This window comes from Cynocephalus volans, chromosome 7 (assembly GCF_027409185.1).
Source record: "Cynocephalus volans isolate mCynVol1 chromosome 7, mCynVol1.pri, whole genome shotgun sequence".
In the NCBI taxonomy this organism is placed as follows: Eukaryota; Metazoa; Chordata; class Mammalia; order Dermoptera; family Cynocephalidae; genus Cynocephalus; species Cynocephalus volans.
The window spans coordinates 16,896,620-16,917,234 of NC_084466.1; the positions used below are offsets into that span (position 1 = coordinate 16,896,620).

Consider the following 20,615-nt stretch of genomic DNA (forward strand, 5'->3'; position numbering starts at 1 on the left):
TTCCTCTCTAAAGGTCTGGTAGAATTTATTGGGATGGCAATAAAGCCATCCAGTCCTAGGTTTTTCTTTGTTGGGAGACTGCTGATTACAGCTTCAATCTCATTGCTTGTTATTGGTTTATTCAGGTTCTGTGTTTTCTTGGTTCAGTCTTGGTAGTTTATATGTGCCCAGAAATTCATCCACTTCCTCCAGATTTTCAACTTTGTTAGCATATAGTTGACTATAATAGTCTCTAATGAGTCTTTGCATTTCTGTGGTATAGGTTGTAACATCTCCTTTTTAATTTGATTTTTGTTATTTGTGTCTTCTTTCTTCCTTTTTTGGTTAGCCTAGCTGATGGCTTGTCTATTTTATCTTCTTCAAAAAAAAAAAAAAAACTTTTTGTTTCATTGGTCCTTTGTATTGTTTTTTATGTTTCTATTTCATTTAGTTCTGCTCTGATCTTAATTATTTCTGTCTACTAATTTGGAGATTGGATTGTTCTTGTTTTTCTAGTTCTTTGAGGTGTAGCATTAGGTTTTTATTTGCAGTCTTTCTATTCTTCTGAAGTGTTTATTACGATAAACTTCCCTTCTAGTACTGCATCTGCAGTATCCCACAGGTTTTGGTATGATGTGTCATTATTTTCACTAGATTCAAGAAATTTTTTGATTTCCTGTTTAATTTCTTCTTAGACCCATATGTCATTCAAGAGCATGTTGTTTAATTTCCATGTGTTTGTATAGTTTCCAAAGTTATGCTTGTTATTGATTTCTAGTTTTAATCTGTTGTGGTCTAAAAAAATACTTGAGATGATTTCAGTTTTTAAAAATTTGTATCAAGTCAAAGGTATACCTGTTCCCCAATGTTCATCACAGCACTCTTTACAATAGCCAAGAGTTGGAACCAGCCCAAATGTCCATCATCAGATGAGTGGATACGGAAAATGTGGTACATCTACACAATGGAATACTACTCAGCTATAAGAACGAATGAAATACTGCCATTTGCAACAACATGGATGGACCTCGAGAGAATTATATTAAGTGAAACAAGTCAGGCACAGAAAGAGAAATACCACATGTTCTCACTTATTGGTGGGAGCTAAAAATTAATATATAATTCACACACACACACACACACACACACACACCCAAAAAAAAAACGGGGGGGGGAGAAGATATAACAACCACAATTACTTGAAGGAATTAATACGACAAGCAAACAGAAAGGACATTGTTGGGGGGGAAAGGGAGGTTTTGGTGATGGGGAACAATAATCAGCCACAATGTATATTGACAAAATAAAATTTAAAAAATAAATAAATAAAATAAATAAAAATAAAAAAAATAAAAATTTGTTGAGACTTGATTTGTGACCTAACATGTGGACTATCCTGGAGAATGTCTCATGTGCTGATAAAAAGAATGTATATTCTGTGGTTGTTTGATGAAATGTTCTGTAGATATCTGCCAGCTCCAATTGGTCTAAAGTGCAGTTTAAGTCCTGTATTTATCTGTTGACTTGTTGCCTAGATGATCTTTCCAGTGCTGAGAGAGGGGTGTTTAGGTCCCCTACTATTATCATATTATCTCTTTCTTTAGGCCTAATAGTGTTTGCTTTATATATCTGGGTGCTCTGCTGTTGGGTGCATATATGTATTTATGATTGTTATATCTCTCTGGATAGATTCCTTTACCATTATATAGTGACCTTCTTTGTCTCTTCTTATTGTTTTTGGTTAAAGTCTATTTTACCCAATATAAGAATAGCTACTCCTACTTGTTTGGGGCTTCCATTTGCATGGTATATCTCTTTCCATCCCTTCACTATTAGTCTGTGTGTGTCTTTGCATGTGAGGTGAGTCAGTTGAAAATATCATATAGTTGGGTCTAGCATTTTAATCCAGTCTGTGTCTTTTAAATGGGGTGTTTAATCCATTTACATTTAGTGTTATTGTCTTGGGCTGGCCACTTAACTCAGTTGGTTAGAGCACAGCCTTATAAGACGAAGGTCATAGGTCTGTTTTCCCATACTAGCCAGTCACAAAAAAAAAAAAAATTGGGGGCTGGCCAGTTAGCTCAGTTGGTTAGAGCACAGTGTTATTAACAGCAAGGTCAAGGGTTCGTATCCCTGTCCTAGCCAACCGCAAAAAAAAAAAGAAAAGAAAAAAGAAAGGCATTGTCTTCCTGGAATGTTGTTGGGTTATGTTTGGATGTTTTATATATCTTTTGTTCCTTTCTTCCTCTTCTATTTTTTGTCTTTCTTATTTGTTGGGTTTTTGAGGTGGTAAGATTTAGTTTCTTTCTCACTTGCATTTTAGTTCTACAAATGGGTTTTGTTCTTTCTTGTGTATTCATGGTAGTGATTATCATTTTTTGGATTCCACATGCAGGACTCCCTTGAAGATTTTTTGCAGGGCTGGTCATGTGGTGGTAAACTCCTGCGGTTTTTGTCTGTCTGGAAAATACACTATTTCTCACTCATTTCTGAAGGATAGCCTTGCTGGGTATGGTATTCTTGGCTGGGAGTTTTATTCTTTTAGTATTTTGAATGTATCATCCCATTTTCTTCTGGCCTGTAGAGTTTCTGTTGAGAAGTCTGTTGTTAGTCTTATAGGAGCTCCCTTTCGAGACTCCTCTTGTTCTTTTAGGATTCTCTCTTTGTCTTTGAGTTTTGCCAGTTTGACTTTAATGTGTCTTGGGTAGGATCTTTTTGGGTTAAATCTGTTTAGGGAGATCTTTGAGCCTCCTGGATCTGAAGGTCTGTGTCTCTCCCTATACCTGGGAAGTTTCCTGTTGTTATTTCATGAATAGGTTTTCTATTCCTTTTCCTTCCTCCCCTTCTGGAGCACCCATGATTTGCACATTTATTTGCTTAAGTTTGTCTGCTGGCTCTCTTATATTTTCTTCATTTTTTAAAATTCTTTTTTCCTTTATTTGGTCTGTCTGGGTTATATTGAAATGACTGTCTTCAAGATCAGAAATTCTTTGTTCTTCTTCCTCTAGCCTGCTGCTTAAGCTCTTGGTAGTGTTTTTTATTTTGTTGAGTGAATCTTTCAGTTCCATGTGTTCTGCTATATTCTTTTTTAATATATTTGATAGAGTATGGACATATTGTCCCCCAAAAAACTCATGTGGAAATCTGATCTCTGGTGTGGAAGTGTTGAGACCTGTTTGAGTTGTGGGGGTGAATCCCTCATGAATGGGTTAATGTTCTCCCAGGGGGCTAGGGGTAGTGAGTGAGTTCTCTCTCTGTTAGTTCCCACAAGAGCTGATTGTTTAAAAAACCCTGGCACCTCCCTTCTCTCTCTCTCGCTTCCTGTCACCATGTGATCTGCTTATACCAGCCAGCTGCCTGCTACTTTCTGCCATGAATAGAAGCATCCTGAGGCCTGCTCCAGATGCTTGTGTTGCCGAATCATGAGCCACATAAACCTCTTTTCTTTATGAATTATCCAGTTTCAGGTATTCTGTCGTAGCAACACAAAACAGACTAATACAGAAAATTGGTACTGAGGAGTGGGGTGTTGCTTTACAGGTACCTGAAAAGGTGGAAGCAGCTTTGGAACTGGGTAATGGGCAAAGGTTGGAGAAATTTGGAGGACTTAAAGGAAAACAAAAAGATGAGGGGGTGTTCAGAACATTTTAGAGATTAGTTAAATGGTTTTGACCAGAATGCTGGTAGAAATGTTGACAGTAAAGGCTATGCTGATTATGAGGTTTCAGATAGAAACAAGGAACTTACTGGGAATTGGACAAAAGATCACCCTTGCTACACCATAGCAAGGAATTTGGCTGCATTGTGTCTGTGCCCCAGAACTTTGTGGAAGGTAGGACTTAAGAATTGTGAACCAGAATGTTTGGCAGAAGGAATTTCTGAGTAGCAAAGAATTAAGGAAGCTGTATGACTACCTGTAACAGTCTATGCTGAGTTATGGCAGCAAAGATATGACGTAACAGCAGAATTTATAATTAAAAAGGAAGCAGAGCATAAAGATTTAGAAAATTTGCAGCCTGGCCGTTTGGTAAAGAAGCAGAGAGCAGGAGAAAAATAGAAGGGTGCAGCAGATAGAATGATTGTTAAAGACTTTAGCATGGCCATGAGGCAGCAAGATGCTAGTTGCCAAAACAATAGGAGAAAGGCACTGAAGGCATTTCAAAAGTCTGGAAGGGCACCCCTCCCATCACAGGCCTGAAGGCCTAGGAAAACTGAGTTGTTCCAGAAGACAGACCAGGGCACAGCTGTTCTCAGGAACCTGCTCTCTGCAGCCCAACTGCTCTAGCTGGAGCGGCCTTGCCTCACATGGCCCCAAGTTTGGTTTGTGCAGTGGGTGTGGAGAGCAAAAGCCAGAATCCTTGGTGGCATCCATGTCATGTTAAGTCTGTAGGCCAGCAGAACATGAGAGCAGTGACATGGCAGCTTCCACCCAGATTTCAGAGAATGTATGGAAAAGCCTGGGGGGCCCAGGCAGGGACCTGCTGCAGGGGCAGAGCCACTGCAGAGGCCATCTACTAAAGCAGAGCCGAGCACAAATGTGGGGTCAGAGACCCCACAGAGAAACCCCACTTTGGAAAATATCTAGTAGAGCCTAGGGAGGGGGGCTGTTGCCAGGACCCCAGAACTGTAGGGTCCCTGGCAATGTGCAATACTGGCCTGCAAAAGCTGCAGGTGCCAGAGCAGCCCAGTGGGCTGTGCTCGGAAGAGCTGTGGGAGCAGAACTGCCCCAGGCTTTGGGGGCCCAAATATCCCATTGTGCCCAGGATGCAGGACTTGGAGTCAAAGATTATTTTGGGCCTTTAAGATTTATTGTCTGCCCTGCTGGTTTTTGGACTTGTTTTGGGGCCTGTTTCTTATTTCTTCTGGCCTATTCCTCCCTTTTGGAATGGGAATGTATACCCAATGTCTGTTCTACCATTGTGTCTTGGAAGTAGATAATTTTTACAGGTTCACAGCTGGAAGGACTTTTGCCTTTAGTCTCAGATGAGACTTTGAACTTTTAAGTTGGTGCTGGAACAAGCTATGACTTGGGACTGTTGGGATGGAATGATTGTATTTTGTATGTGAGAGTAAAATGGGTTTTAGGGGGCCAGGGGTGGAATCGTAGAGTGTGGATGTGTTGTTCCCCAAAACTTGTGGAAATCTGATTCCCAGTGTGGCAGTGCTGGGAGCTGTTTGAGTCATGGCGGTGAATTCAGGAGTGCGGGTAGTGAGAGAGTTCTCACTTTATTAGTTCCTGCAAGAGCTGGTTGTTTAAAAGACCCCAGCACCTCCCTTCTTTCTCTCTTGCTTCCTCCCAGCATGTGATCTGCTTGTGCCTGCCGCTTTCCATGAGTAGAAGCAGCCTGAGGCCTGCACCAGATGCAGCTGTCCCAAAATCATGAGCCAAATAAACCTCTTTTCTTTATAAATTACCTAGTTTTAGGTATTCTGTTATAGCAACACAAAACAGACTAATACAGTATTAATCTCTTTGTAAATTTCCTCCTTCATATCCTGGATTATTTTTCTCATTTCATTATGTTGTCTTAGTTTTCTTTATCTCCTTGAGTTTCCTTAAGATTGTTACTTGGAATCCTTTTTCAATCATTTTAAGGGTTTCCTGCTATATAGGGTCTGGTATTTGAGAATTATTGTTTTCTTTTGGTGGTGTCATGGTCTTGGCTCTTCATATATACAGTATGGCTACATTGATGTCTGGTCATCTAGTAGAGCAGTTGCTTTTCCTGTTATTCTGGAGTGAGCTTTGAAGAAAGAGACTTCCTTTTCTTTTTGCAGTCTCCACTGGTGACTCTTATTGTTTCAATGCAGTTGAGTGGGCAACAGGCCATCTGCACAGTGGCTGTGCCTGCTACTGTAGTGGTGAGCCATCCTTGCAGCCTCAGTGGCTGCAGTGGTGGCTGTGGTGCACCACCTGGGCAAAAGTGGTGTTTTCCGTATGCTTCTGCCTTCTGGTGGATGGAGGTGTTGCCCATGGCTCCTGCCTAGGATCCCATGTGTGTTCCTGCCTTCTGCCAGGTGGTTGGGGCTGCCCATGGCTCCTGCTTAAGACACTGTGTGTGCTCTTCAAAGTATTCTTAAAAATTGCTGAGAGTAGATTTAGTGTTCTCACCACAAAAAATATGTGAAGTAATACATATGTTAATTAGCTCAAATTTAGCCATTCCACAGTGTATATGTATTTCAAAACTTGTTATACATGATAAATATATTAAACTTAAAATAATTAATTGCAAAAAGATCCACAAATACCATCAGTATAAAACAGACTACTTATAAAACTATGACATTTGTCCCTATATTGTTTTATTTCAAAAGTATAAAAGGTATGTCTAAAATATACATCTTGTTTTCTGTTTTATCTTTTATTGATTATTTTCTGTAGACTTTTCCATGCATTAGCCTAATTCACATATTTATTATTAATGACAATAAAGTGTCTGTTATATCTTATATAACAAAGACATTATTCCTGGGTTTTGTTCAGTTTTTCCTTTTTATATATAAGAATTATTGTTTTGTTTTGTTTTGTTTTGTTTTAACAGACATTTTTCTGCTCATCAGTGAACCATAGTAAAAAGCAGGGATTATTACACTTTTTCTGTTAAGAAGCCAATAGTACATACTGTATTTAATGTTTGTTTGAGTGGACATAAGGTCTTTGTCAATATTCTTACTTTTTCTAACAATCATTTTTAAAATGTAGAAAGCATTTTTAGCTCAGGGGCTGTACACAAGCCACCATCCTGATTTGGCACAATGGCAATAGTTGGCCAATCCCTAACAAAATCTTTTTTATACCCTTAATAAATATCTCTAGATTTAATTTATTTCAGTAAGTATTCAGCACCTATTATTATATCATACATTGTGGTTAACAAACATAATAAAGGACTAGGGGTTGTTACGTTTTTTTCAGTGCTCTTTCCGCTTTACCTTATACTGTGCGTAGCTCATAATGTTATTCAATAAATATGCTTAATGACTTAATGCTCATACAGCTGGGAATGCTTAGTTCTGTGATAGGGAGGTGGGTAGAGGGAAGTCAATGTTGAGGTAAGATAGTACTTCAGGAGAGTTTTGAAGAATTAATAGGAAGTTACTAGTCAAAACACAGGCAGAACATTCCAGGAAGAGGGTGGACATGCAAATCTGTCATCTAAAACTCTTAGGGCCAAAAAGCACATTAAAAAGTGCTTATCTTTGTTAGTCATTAGGAAAATGCACATTAAAATTACAATGAGATATGCCACATTCTATTAGAACAACTAACCTTATAAAGACTGGTAATACTAAGGGTTGGTGAGGATATGAAGCAGTAGCAGCTGCTGTTCACTGCCAGTGGGAATGTAGAATGGCTCAACTACTTTGGAACAGTTTGTCAGATCCTTAAAACTTTATATGTATACCTATCATATGATCCACACATTTCTTTCATAGGTATTTACCCAAGAGAAAAGGAAATATATGTCCATACAAATACTTGTACACTTATTTTTCATAGCAGCTTTATTTGTAATTGCCAGAAACTAGAAACAACTCAAATATCAAATGGAGGAATAATTAAAATGTGATATATTCATATGATGGAATACTACTTAGTGAAAAAAAGAAATAAACTATTGATACACAAAATAATATAGATGAATTTCAAAATAATTATGCTGAGTGAAAGACACATAGCAGAAAAAGAGTACACACTGTATAATTCTTTTTATAATTTATAAAACAGTAGATAATACAGACTGTAATGACAGAAATCACTTGGAGAGGTGGAGCAGGTAGGTGAAAGTATGGAAGAAAAGTATTGGAGATAAACAGGTGAACAATACATAGTTCCTACCTTCCACAAATCATTCCCATGGGAAAAATAGTTAAGAAAATGAATGACTATTATACATTCTTTTTTTTTTTTTTATGATCAGATTTTCATTTTATTTTATTTTATTTTTTTTTAAATTTTATTTTGTCAATATACATTGTGGCTGATTATTGCTCCCCATCACCAAAACCTCCCTCCCTTCTCCCTCCCCCCCTCCCCCCCAACAATGTCTTTTCTGTTTGCTTGTCGTATCAACTTCAAGTAATTGTGGTTGTTATATCTTCTTCCTCCCCCCGGTTTTTTTTTTTGGGTGTGTGTGTGTGTGTGTGTGTGTGTGTGTGTGTGTGTGTGTGTGTGTGAGAATTTATATATTAATTTTTAGCTCCCACCAATAAGTGAGAACATGTGGTATTTCTCTTTCTGTGCCTGACTTGTTTCACTTAATATAATTCTCTCAAGGTCCATCCATGTTGTTGCAAATGGCAGTATTTCATTCGTTTTTATAGCTGAGTAGTATTCCATTGTGTAGATGTACCACATTTTCCGTATCCACTCATCTGATGATGGACATTTGGGCTGGTTCCAACTCTTGGCTATTGTAAAGAGTGCTGCGATGAACACTGGGGAACAGGTATACCTTTGACTTGATGATTTCCATTCCTCTGGGTATATTCCCAACAGTGGGATAGCTGGGTCGTATGGTAGATCTATCTGCAATTGTTTGAGGAACCTCCATACCATTTTCCATAGAGGCTGCACCATTTTGCAGTCCCACCAACAATGTATGAGAGTTCCTTTTTCTCCGCAACCTCGCCAGCATTTATCGTTCAGAGTCTTTTGGATTTTAGCGATCCTAACTGGGGTTAGATGGTATCTTAGTGTGGTTTTGATTTGCATTTCCCGGATGCTGAGTGATGTTGAGCATTTTTTCATATGTCTGTTGGCCATTTGTATATCTTCCTTAGAGAAATGCCTACTTAGCTCTTTTGCCCATTTTTTAATTGGGTTGCTTGTTTTCTTCTTGTAAAGTTGTTTGAGTTCCTTATATATTCTGGATATTAATCCTTTGTCAGTTGTATATTTTGCAAATATTTTCTCCCACTCTGTTGGTTGTCTTTTAACTCTGTTAATTGTTTCTTTTGCTGTGCAGAAGCTTTTTAGTTTGATATAATCCCATTTGTTTATTTTTCCTTTGGTTGCCCGTGCTTTTGGGGTCGTATTCATGAAGTCTGTGCCCAGTCCTATTTCCTGAAGTGTTTCTCCTATGTTTTCTTTAAGAAGTTTTATTGTTTCAGGGTGTATATTTAAATCCTTAATCCATTTTGAGTTGATTTTAGTATACGGTGAGAGGTATGGATCTAGTTTCATTCTCCTGCATATGGATATCCAGTTATCCCAGCACCATTTGCTGAAGACGCAGTCCCTTCCCCAGTGAATAGGCTTGGTGCCTTTGTCAAAGATCAGATGGCAGTAAGTGTGTGGGTTGATTTCTGGATTCTCTATTCTATTCCATTGGTCAGTGTGTCTGTTTTTATGCCAGTACCATACTGTTTTGGTTATTATAGCTTTGTAGTATAGCTTAAAGTCAGGTAGTGTTATGCCTCCAGCTTTATTTTTTTTGCTCAGCATTGCTTTGGCTATGCGTGGTCTTTTATTGTTCCATATAAATGTCTGGATAGTTTTTTTCCATTTCTGAGAAAAATGTCTTTGGAATTTTGATGGGGATTGCATTGAATTTGTATATCACTTTGGGTAGTATGGACATTTTCACTATGTTGATTCTTCCAATCCAAGAGCATGGGATATCTTTCCATCTTCTTGTATCCTCTCTAATTTCTCTCAGCAGTGGTTTGTAGTTCTCATTATAGAGATTTTTCACCTCCTTGGTTAACTCAATTCCTAAGTATTTTATTTTTTTGGTGGCTATTGTAAATGGGCAGGCTTTCTTGATTTCTCTTTCTGCATGTTCACTATTGGACAAAAGAAATGCTACTGATTTTCGTGTGTTGATTTTGTATCCTGCTACTGTGCTGAAATCATTTATCAATTCCACGAGTTTTTTTGTAGAGGTTTTAGGCTGTTCGATATATAGGATCATGTCATCTGCAAACAGGGACAGTTTGACTTCATCTTTTCCAATCTGGATGCCCTTTATTTCCTTCTCTTCTCTGATTGCTCTGGCTAGTACTTCCAACACTATGTTGAATAGGAGTGGTGAGAGTGGGCATCCTTGTCTAGTTCCTGTTCTTAAAGGAAAAGCTTTCAGCTTTTCCCCATTCAGGATGATATTGGCAGTGGGTTTGGCATATATGGCTTTAATTATGTTGAGATACTTTCCCTCTATACCTAACTTATAGAGGGTCTTTGTCATGAATGAGTGCTGAACTTTATCAAATGCTTTTTCAGCATCTATAGAGATGATCATATCGTCCTTGTGTTTGAGTTTATTAATATGGTGTATCACATTTATTGATTTGCGATGTTGAACCAACCTTGCATCCCTGGGATGAATCCCACTTGATCGTGATGAATAATTTTACATATGTGTTGCTGTATTCTGTTTGCTAGTATTTTAGTGAGGATTTTTGCATCTATATTCATCAAGGATATGACTATTATACAGTCTAAGTGTGAAAAAGAGTGCTATGATAATATAGAAAGTAAGGAAAATATCCTGTAACGTATATTTACTCTTATATAAGCCGTGGTTACAAGGCTCAGTTTCAAGAGCCATTCAAGTTTTGCTTCAACTTCTGTGATCTTGTACAAACTACATCGCCAGGAACTCAGCTTCTTCATATTTGCCACTTCTGTTTCTCCATTGCTTTTTGCCTTTTGGAATTAAATGAACTGTGATTCAAATGTCTTCTGAATCACTAGCCATCTGTATGATCTTGTATAAGTTAACCATTTGGATTCGTTATTTCCTCATTACAAAGGGGGATAATCCTACCTTGGTGAAGACTAAATGAGATAATCATAGAATGCAGAGTGTCTAACATGTTGAATAAATGCCCATTTCCTCCCCACTTATTTCTTCTTTCTTTACAAATTACAATTACAGAATAACATATGTATTATGTTAAACTATACGTTATATTAGCCTCTATTTTATCTTCTTTTCCAATATTTTCTATCATACATAGTCCATACATGGATGTTTTAGGGAGAAAATAGCCCTTGATATTTTAAGTACCACTAACATATTACTGGAAAACTAATTTTTCACATTCATAGTTAGACTTTTGGCAGTAGAAATAACTTCAAAAATGTTTTTATTACTCATAAACAAACTATAACAACTAGTTATAGTTTAAAACAAACTATAAACTTTTTTCAGTCATAATTTGCTTAACTCTGCATGTGATTGATGTGTCGCTAGATAACCAGAACAGAAAAAACATAAATTATGCTACTCTGTAATAAAATTTCTTTGAAACTAAAGTATCAGTAATGAAAATCAGGTCAATATGAAATATGAGGAAAAAGGACATTCTTTTAATTCCAATTTATGATTTAATTCTAATTGATACTTATATTTAGGAAAAAGTTCCTGAAACATGCTGAAAAGCTAAGCTAAAATAACATTGACTTGAGTTTCCAAGTCTTGATTTTAAAGCCAAGACTAAATTATTTGATGTTTTAAACTTTTGCTTTCCATTTCTTCGGCATAATCTTCAAGTGTGTACTTTCTGTGTCTGTCGATTTTTTTATAATCTTTAACTGCAATTCATCTGTGCATACTCAGTGTTGGCTCTTACTTACCTTGAATATAAAAATTCTGAAATTATTCTCTCCTAGGAAAGAAAATCTTGTAGTTCTACTAAAATTAGACAAATGCTTCTCATATTTTCCTAATTAATTGTGGAGAATATCAAATACTTTTTATGGGAGCACTTCCAAAAGTTTGTGCAAAAATAGAATTAAAAGGTACTGCAAATCTATCCATGAACTTTTGGAAGTACCCTCAAATATGCACCTTCAATATGCTAAATTATTGTGCTAGATTTTCACTTAAAATCTTCAGAAAAAATTTTTTCTACCAAATTAGTATTTGTACACAATTTTAGTTTGGTACCTTTGAGACTGAACTGCTTCTCCTATGTTTTATACAAGAGTCAGGAGAGGTTTCAAACAAGGCTTTCCATTCTTTTTCTTCCTAGTTACCCAAGCTGGTTGATTATGAGCTAACTTTGCATTCTCTGGCCCTAGAAGTGGTTAAAGCTTACTCTTATGGAGCACTTCTTTGGGCTTCTAGAAGTTCTCTATTGTTGTATCTCACTCTCCTTGAATTCCCTGGTCCCTGTTGGTGCACATATATTCCACTTGCTGCTTACAACATCCTTAGTCTCTGGACCTCCAGTGCTATGCCAGTAGCCTGTTTGCTGAGGCCTCCTCATACATCCAGGTTGCCACATCTGTGGGATACATAACTATCCCACGGTAATAACAAAACCAAATCTCCTGCCTGACTACATTTGATCCATGGGAAGTACTTAGGCATCAGCTTGCCAAATAAACTCTAAGAGTTCAGGCCAGTCGCAGAGGCAGTAAGCATTCTCCTGGCTCCTCGATCAAAGCGGTCTCAGACATGAGCCAGACACCAGTCCTCCGTGTGTCACAACTTCAGAATATACTTTCCAGAGTGCTTTTCCCCTTAAAGTGTCCACCTTACTGAGTTTAGGATTAGAAGGTAATACTCCTCCCCGTCCTTCCCCAGAGAGCAGAGTAGTGATTTATAGCTGACAACAGCTCCCTGCAAAGAAACTCTTCAGTCTTCATTCTCACAGAGTCCCTTCTCAGGCCCTTTTTTATATGCATAATTTCTCTGGGGGGCAATGCGAATGTAATGGTGGCATTGGGAGTGGATGGTTATTCATCCTCACTTCCGTGTCTAGTAGCTATCTCACTGATGCCTCAGTGGAAGCATTCTAGTATTCTTTTACTTTTACCACTGTCCTCCCTCCCCCCAATCTTCTCTTTAGTTCTTTAACATTATATTACCATTAGTTAAATGTAAATTTTACCAAATTCGCTATTGATCATAGTTTTTGTGTATGTCTTTTACTTTTCATATTCTTTTTTTTTTTTGGGGGGGGGTCTTCATTTTTTGCTCATACAACAGAATATCTGAGACTAGATAATTCATAATGAAGACGAATTTATTGGTTCTGGAGGCTAGGAAGTCCAAGATCAGGGGGCTGGCATCTGATGAGGGTCTTCTTGCTGCATCATCTCATGGCAGAAGGCAGAAAGGCAAGAAAGAGCAAGAGAGGGCTGAATTTGCCCTTTTATAACAACACCAATCCCTCCCATGAGGGTGGAGCCTTCATGGCCTAATCATCTCTTAAGGGTCCCACCTCTCAAATGCTGTCACAATGACAATTAAATTTCATCCTGAATTTTGGTGGGGCACACATTCAAACCATAGCAGATGGCTGACTCCCCATGCTATCAGAGAAGGATTTAACACAAAGAGTTGGATGCTTTCACATTGTGGTAGGAAGAATTGGAGGGGCAACCTCTCCAGGAGGTCTGGCTTCCAGGAATGGCTTGCAAAACAAAGCCAAGGAACTGACCAACCAGAAAGAGCTGCTACCTTTCCCATGATCAAAAAAATGGGAAAACAGGAAGCTGCTAATACCAGCATATCACCTGGCTGTAGGTACCCCAGAAAGATGAGTAATTGCTCACTTGAACACTGGTGTAGAACACCTCAGTATCTTCATGATGTGCTTGCCAAAAGAGAGTAGCTAAGAATCAGCACATTTCCCCTGCTCACTCTAAGTTCCAGATCATATACAAATATATCTATCTATTTACTGGAATCTAATTATCAACCAGAACCATAGATGCAAAAGAGTCTAGGAACAACAGCAAAAGTGTTTAGTTTTCTGACTCCTGCTGTATGTACTAGAAGGTGGGATATTGCCTACCATGTCATAATACAATACCACATTTCCGCAAATAATTTTTTCAGAAATACTCTTGTTCCTCAAAGGCCTGAAATTTTTTTTTTTGCATTTCTGTATGAATTATAGCTTTACTAAGTATTGAATATTAAAATTTCTCTCAGAATGCTTGAAACTTGAGGGCTTCATCTTCTACCATTCAGTGTTTTGAATGAGAAATGAGAGGCCAGTCTGACTTACTTTTTCTTTCTAAAAATTTAAATGATCTTTATATTTAGAATTCTAAGAAAAACATGTATTTTTAAAAGAATAATAATGTATTTTTTAAAAATAATCGTTTCTCACACAGTGAATTCTTTCGTTTTGAAATAAATTGCTTTTACTGAGATATAATATTCTCTCAAATCTCATTGAGATTGTAAATTATTTGAACGTTCCCCTTTTTTCTGCATTAATTTCTTATCAATGACTTTATTTCCTATGACCGTTTAGCTTGTTTCCTTAATTTAAGCTGCTGATGTTCCTCATGTATCCAGTAGTTTTTAGTTGCTTAGCATTGTTGATAAAGGTCTGATAGTGTAGTGGTGAAGAGCCAGACTATGTAAGCTCAGTGTGGATCTAGAATAATAATTGCATCCTTCTAAAAGGATGGTTGTATGGATTAAATTTTGAGTTAGCATCTATAAAGAGCTTAAAATATTGCCTGAACTAGAATAAGAGCTCATCACTACTACCTCTGCCATGGTCATGGAGGGAGGTTTGCTCTAGAACATGTTTAGGTTTAGCTGTAGTGATGTGCTAGCTGGCTCTGCCCTGGCCTCAGTGGACAATGGATTAGATGGCTGAAGTTGCTGATGCCCTTGAGCAATGTTTGTGACTAGAAGAGCTTGAAAGTTTTTAAGAAATTTGTCATTTCTACTATGTAAGTTGAAACCCTTTTTATTTTCTAATGGCAGTGGTTGGATAGGGCTCTGCCTTCTACTTTGGTTTAATCATCTCAACTGGGGAATTGGAACTCAGAGGGAATCAAAGGCATCGTTAGTCATCAAAGTGCTAGAATCTCTGATATTCATTTTTTAAAAAGTCAAAGTATATGTTATGAATATGACTAAACTCATAAGCAGATATAGTACTAATTTGACAACTGATTGCTTTCCCTTTGACAAAATTGAATTTCACTGTAAATATTTTTATGATAGAATTTTTCAATTATATAGTAAGAATAATATAAAAAAACTATTGAGCACAGCTGTCATATTTGATTTATTTAAGCAGTTATGAATATTAGAGAATGAACTGCACTATATGTAATATAAAATAAAAACATTCAAGTGGTGCAAGTGACATCATAGACACATTTTCAGTCTTGTGAGTTCAAATTTCGGCATTTCAAAATGGCTGGTGAATATTCAAAAGTATTGGACAGTTTATATATAACTTCTTTGATATATAAATAACTTACTTTTAAGTCTAGAAAATGTTTCACATTTTAATTTTCATTGCAATATATTAGAGATGTGAAAGATATAGTTTTAACTTGTATTAAGTGATGCACAGTTTTGAGACTGTAAATTAGTGCAGTCATTATGGAAAACAGTATGGAGGTTCCCCAAACAAGTACAGATAGACTTGCCATATGATCCAGCAATCCCACTACTGGGTGTATACCCAAAGGAACAGAAGTCGTCATATCAAAGGGATACTTGCACTCCCATGTTTATCACAGCTGTATTTACAATAGCTAAGAATTGGAACCAATGTAAATGTCCATCGATGGACAACTGGATAAGGAAAATGTGGTATATATACACAATGGAATACTACTCAGCCATAAACAAGAATGAAATTCTGTCATTCGCAGCAACATGGATGAACTTAGAGAAAATTATGTTAAGTGAAATAAGCCAGGCACAGAAAGAGAAATACTGCGTGTCCTCACTCATGAGTGGGAGCTGGAAAAAAGTAAGTAAGTTACAGCAATCACAATAATTCCTTGAACTTTTCAAAAGGATAAAACACAAGTGAGGCCACCAGAGGTGGGAAAGGGGGAGAGAAAATGGGAGTTAGGGAGAAATTGGTAAAGGGTCACAAAAAACGTTTACATTGTATAATGATATGATAAAATAAAAATAAAAATAAATTACCAGAAGACTCAGAAAATGAAAAAAAAAAAAAAAACCTAGCAAATGTGATATATATGTAAGTAGTATTATACTTACATTTATTGCTAAGTGAATATATTCTGGTATTTATGCCATAATAATTGTGTCTATTCTTGAATTAATTATAGATATTTATATTTTTCTATTTTCAGGCATGAAGGAACTGACTCTGAACCAGACCTAGAAGATGTCATTGTTGTATTAGACAGCTTCAAAAGCAAGATCCTGGAAGTACAAGTATGTGAGGCAGAAGCTTTTTTATAGGCTTTGTTCTTAATATTAAGAATTATTATTTTTGTCCCTAATTAATTAATCTTTATTTTACAACTAATTTTCTAATTTTACTATCTAAAATGTTGTATTGGAATTCTAGCAGTAAAAGGAAGGAAAAGCATTGCATTCATGAAGGGAAAGCAGAGCTTGAAGATAGAAGGAATCTTTTTTTTTAAAGTCATGCTATATCTACTATATCTACTATATCTGTAGCCAGATAATGTTACAAATTAGGCTCTACAGATGAGATCAAGAACACAGGTTGAAGTTAGTTCTGGCGGGGGAAAAAGTGATGTTTCTTTCCTTAAAGAGAGAGAAAAGGAGTTTTCTATTATGGTAGGCATAGTTCTTTTGGACCATCCCTGCTGCTTAAAACTAGTTCAAATGTTGGATAAAATGTTTTTGAAAATCTTAAAAGCAATGAGGAGCTGACAATAACGAGGTAATGAAGAAATACAAAATCAAAATTAAAGGGAAAATAAGAGCCTAATGAACTCAGCAAGCAAAGAAGTTTCTCTGAGCCAAAAATGCTGCTTATTGCCCTGGAACATTTGTTCATCCTGGCATACTTGAACTATTATTTTGATTTAATTTGCCTGGTTATGGGGACAGAAATTAAACCCCAGAATCCGTAAATTGGGTAATCTATTAGAAGACTCCCTCTACCATAAGCTCACTGTATCTTCAGGGTAAGGATGAAACAAAGAAAGTTACCCCACACAGTCTTTTAGCCCAAATTTGTGTCACAAAGGAGTGCAGAGAGCCTTAACTTTAAATAGTACTAAAATAGTTCTAGATTGATAGGATATACAGGTATCTTGCAGAAACATCCATAAATCTCTGGAATAAGATTACAGTAGCCTAAGCTGCAAATCAAGTTTTTCAAGTATAGAGGCCAACACATGGTCAAAGATAACCAGATACACAAAGAAAACCAGCAGAAGCAACAGAAAACAGAGAAAAAGACTCACAGAGACTCCTGATATTAGAATTATTGATCCAGACTCTGAAGCAACTGTGCTTACTGTGCTTAACGAAATAAAAGACAAAAGACAAACTTGAAAATTATTACAGAGAACATGAAACTATAAAAAGTACATATTACATTTTTTTAAAGTAGAACTTTTGAAGCTGAGCAATACAATAAAATTAGGAATTTGAGTGTGTTGATAGTATAATGAAGTATGTTATAGCTGCCTTCCAAAATTAAGAATTCAGTGGATGGCTTTAACATGCCTGCAGAGAGAATTAGTGAATTAGAAGATGGGCTAGAAAAAGTATCACAAATTTAACAGGGACAGGAAAAAAGAAAAATAGGGCAGAGGGCATAAAAGACATAGAGAACAGAGTGAGAAAGGCTAAGCCACTCATTAGTAATCATTTGGGCAGATTACTTAACCTCTTTCTGTCTCATTTTTCTCATCTAAAAAATGGGGTTAATATAGAACTTACTTTATATGACCGTTATGACAATAAGATAGTTTAACTTTGTAAAGCACTTTATGAGTATTTGTTGAATAGATAAAATTAGCTTAAATGGAGTTCCAGAATATGACGAAAGAAAGAATGGGGTACAGGTAGTATTTGAAGCAATAATGGCTAAGAATTTTCACGAATTATGAAAGATACCACTTACAAACATTTTATAGCCTAACCATACCTAGCTCCTTCAGTTGTTTTCTAATAACACAGTGTTATTTCCTAACCATTCATTTCTCAGAGTTACAGCGAAAAGACAAAAAAAAAAAAAAAGGGAGGAGAAAAGACAGGCAGCATAGAGGATGCATCACCCATGAACTCCAGTAGCCCGCTAAGAGGAATTCGGTGGGGTGAGGGGGGTAGGGTGGACAGAAAACGGAGGAGGGAATATATCCTATAGCTAAAGAGAGAGAAAAATGTTTATGTCGAAAGAGTCCACAAATTACCAAGTGGATGGGTGAAAATAGCCCCATCAGATGCTAATAGCTACAAAGGAGATAAGGCAGGTCACTGCAATAGAGCAGCACTGACACTAGCATTAGACTTGTCATTTCCAAAATAGGTATTAAAAGAAAGCCAAACAAAGCTTTTAATGTTTTGAGGAAAATTATTTTGAACGTAGTATTTTGTATCTAGCCAAATTTTTAATCAAATGTGAAGGCAAAGTAATTTTTGAAGTGTGAAGATTTAGAAAAATTATTTTTCACACCCTTTCTTGAAGATGTTTGCCAGCATGATAAAGATGAAGGCCAAGAAAAAAGAAGATAGATAGTTCAAGAAATGGTAAAACTAATCTGTACACCAACAAAAAGAAAGTCTAGAAAGAAACACCAGTTAATTGTTGAGCTCCACGAAAAATATCTTCAAGAAGACAGGAATTCCAGACAATTAAGTGACATGAGTAATAAATTGGAAAATAATAGGTATGTGGTAAAGAAGACATATCTCTCTCTCTCTCCACAAGAGAAATAAAAGACAATAATTCCAAGAAAAGAATGTAACAAAGGAGAATTCATTTGAGCTAGGAAGAGTCGCCCGTCAGTGGTACAGTGGTCATATCATTGTAACTATATAGAGGAAATACGGTTTTAGTAGCTTTTCATGCTCTTCAGTGGATAGTATGTGCATTGTCATATTAAGCACTGTTTACCAATTTTCAAGTTTTAGAATCACCATAGGAAAATGCAAAAGATACAATTATGTTTACTGAACTAAATGTAATGTTCTCTATATTTACAAATGCTAAAGTGAAGTTTTAACTAATGTATGTTGGGAGGTGGAGGGAAGGATAAAGATGTTAGTATCCTTACAAACAGTATACAAGAGAAAGTGTTGTAATTGTTGTAATAAAAAATAGGATATTTAAACATCATTTAAAGTTAGAAAAATACTCACTAGAAGAACTGAAGATAAAGATAATACAATGAAAACTTCAAGACAAAGAGAGGAAGAAAAGAATGATGTAAGTGTAAGTTACTCTTCTGTCAGAAAGAGTAAATAATGTCTAAACTCTGAATCCAGAAGTACTAGTAGGTAACGTTATCTGAGTTTAGGGTGGGTTCTAAATGCAGTGACTGATACCTTTATAAAAGAAAGAAGAGGGGTATTTGAGACTGAGACACAGGAAAAAAAGGCATGTAAAGGAGACAGATATTGCAGTTATGTTGCCACAAGTTTAGCAACACCAGGAGCCATCTACCATACGACCCAGCTATCCCACTGTTGGGAATATACCCAGAGGAATGGAAATCATCAAGTCGAAGGTATACCTGTTCCCCAATGTTCATCGCAGCTCTCTTTACAATAGCCAAGAGTTGGAACCAGCCCAAATGTCCATCATCAGATGAGTGGATACGGAAAATGTGGTACATCTACACAATGGAATACTACTCAGCTATAAAAACGAATGAAATACTGCCATTTGCAACAACATGGATGGACCTCGAGAGAATTATATTAAGTGAAACAAGTCAGGCACAGAAAGAGAAATACCACATGTTCTCACTTATTGGTGGGAGCTAAAAATTAATATATAAATTCTCACACACACACACAAAACCGGGGGTGGGGGGGGAGAAGATATAACAACCACAATTACTTGAAGTTGATACGACAAGCAAACAGAAAGGACATTGTTGGGGGGGGAGGAGGGAGGGAGAAGGGAGGTAGGTTTTAGTGATGGGGAGCAATAATCAGCCAAAATGTATATCGACAAAATAAAATTTAAAAAAAAAAAAGAAAAGAAAAGAAATTGGAAGAGATTAGGAAAAATTATTTATCCCCCTAGAGACTTGGGAGAAAGTGTGACCTAGTGGACACTTTGATTTCAGACATCTGTCCTCCAGAACTGTGTAAGAATAATGTGTATTAAGCCACCAAGTTTGTGGTAATTTGTTATAGAAGCCCTAAAAAAATAATAAAATGATAACCTACAAAAAAAAAAAAAGAAGAAGAAAATACAAGTGTAAGCAAATTATTTAACAGTATGGAGGTAACCACCAAAAAAACTAAAAATAAGAGGTTGCATTGATAGTTGAAGACCAAATTATGTCTATAACATTGTGCTAAGATGTTTCCTGGCTTTATTTACTGCACTTTCTATCTTAATTTTTCAAGGGTAATCTTGCCCGGTATGTTCACTTTCTTACCATGCAGCCTAATGTTTAAAGCTGCCAAATTCTAAAATTTTTCTTTACCATGCTGTCTAGGTACAAAAAAAACCAGACAAAATTAAGGAAGATATCCTTACTGATAAAGATGAAAAAACCCAAGGAATATGGGATTCCATTAAAAGGTAATTACTAGTGAATTTTTTAACACATAACTAGATTGATAAGAATCTAGTATGTGGAAGCCCTACAGGTGGTAAAAATTTAAGTAAAGCATAGATCCTCTTCTCTTGGAGTGATAAGATAGATACACACATGCTAGTAACATAAAGATAGGAAACTGCAGCTGTAAGACAGCTGAAAATAAAGTAGTGTACAA

At 36.5% G+C, this 20,615-nt stretch overlaps 1 protein-coding gene across 1 annotated transcript in view; it reads left to right on the forward strand.

The window, feature by feature from the left end:
• UGGT2 (UDP-glucose glycoprotein glucosyltransferase 2) overlaps nucleotides 1-20,615 on the forward strand; it is a 187,900-nt gene that overhangs the window by 144,355 nt on the left and 22,930 nt on the right. The window contains exons 30-31 of the mRNA XM_063101517.1: nucleotides 16,028-16,112; nucleotides 20,336-20,421. Of these exons, the coding sequence (XP_062957587.1) occupies nucleotides 16,028-16,112; nucleotides 20,336-20,421 (171 nt within the window). The remainder of the gene's footprint in view (nucleotides 1-16,027; nucleotides 16,113-20,335; nucleotides 20,422-20,615) is intronic.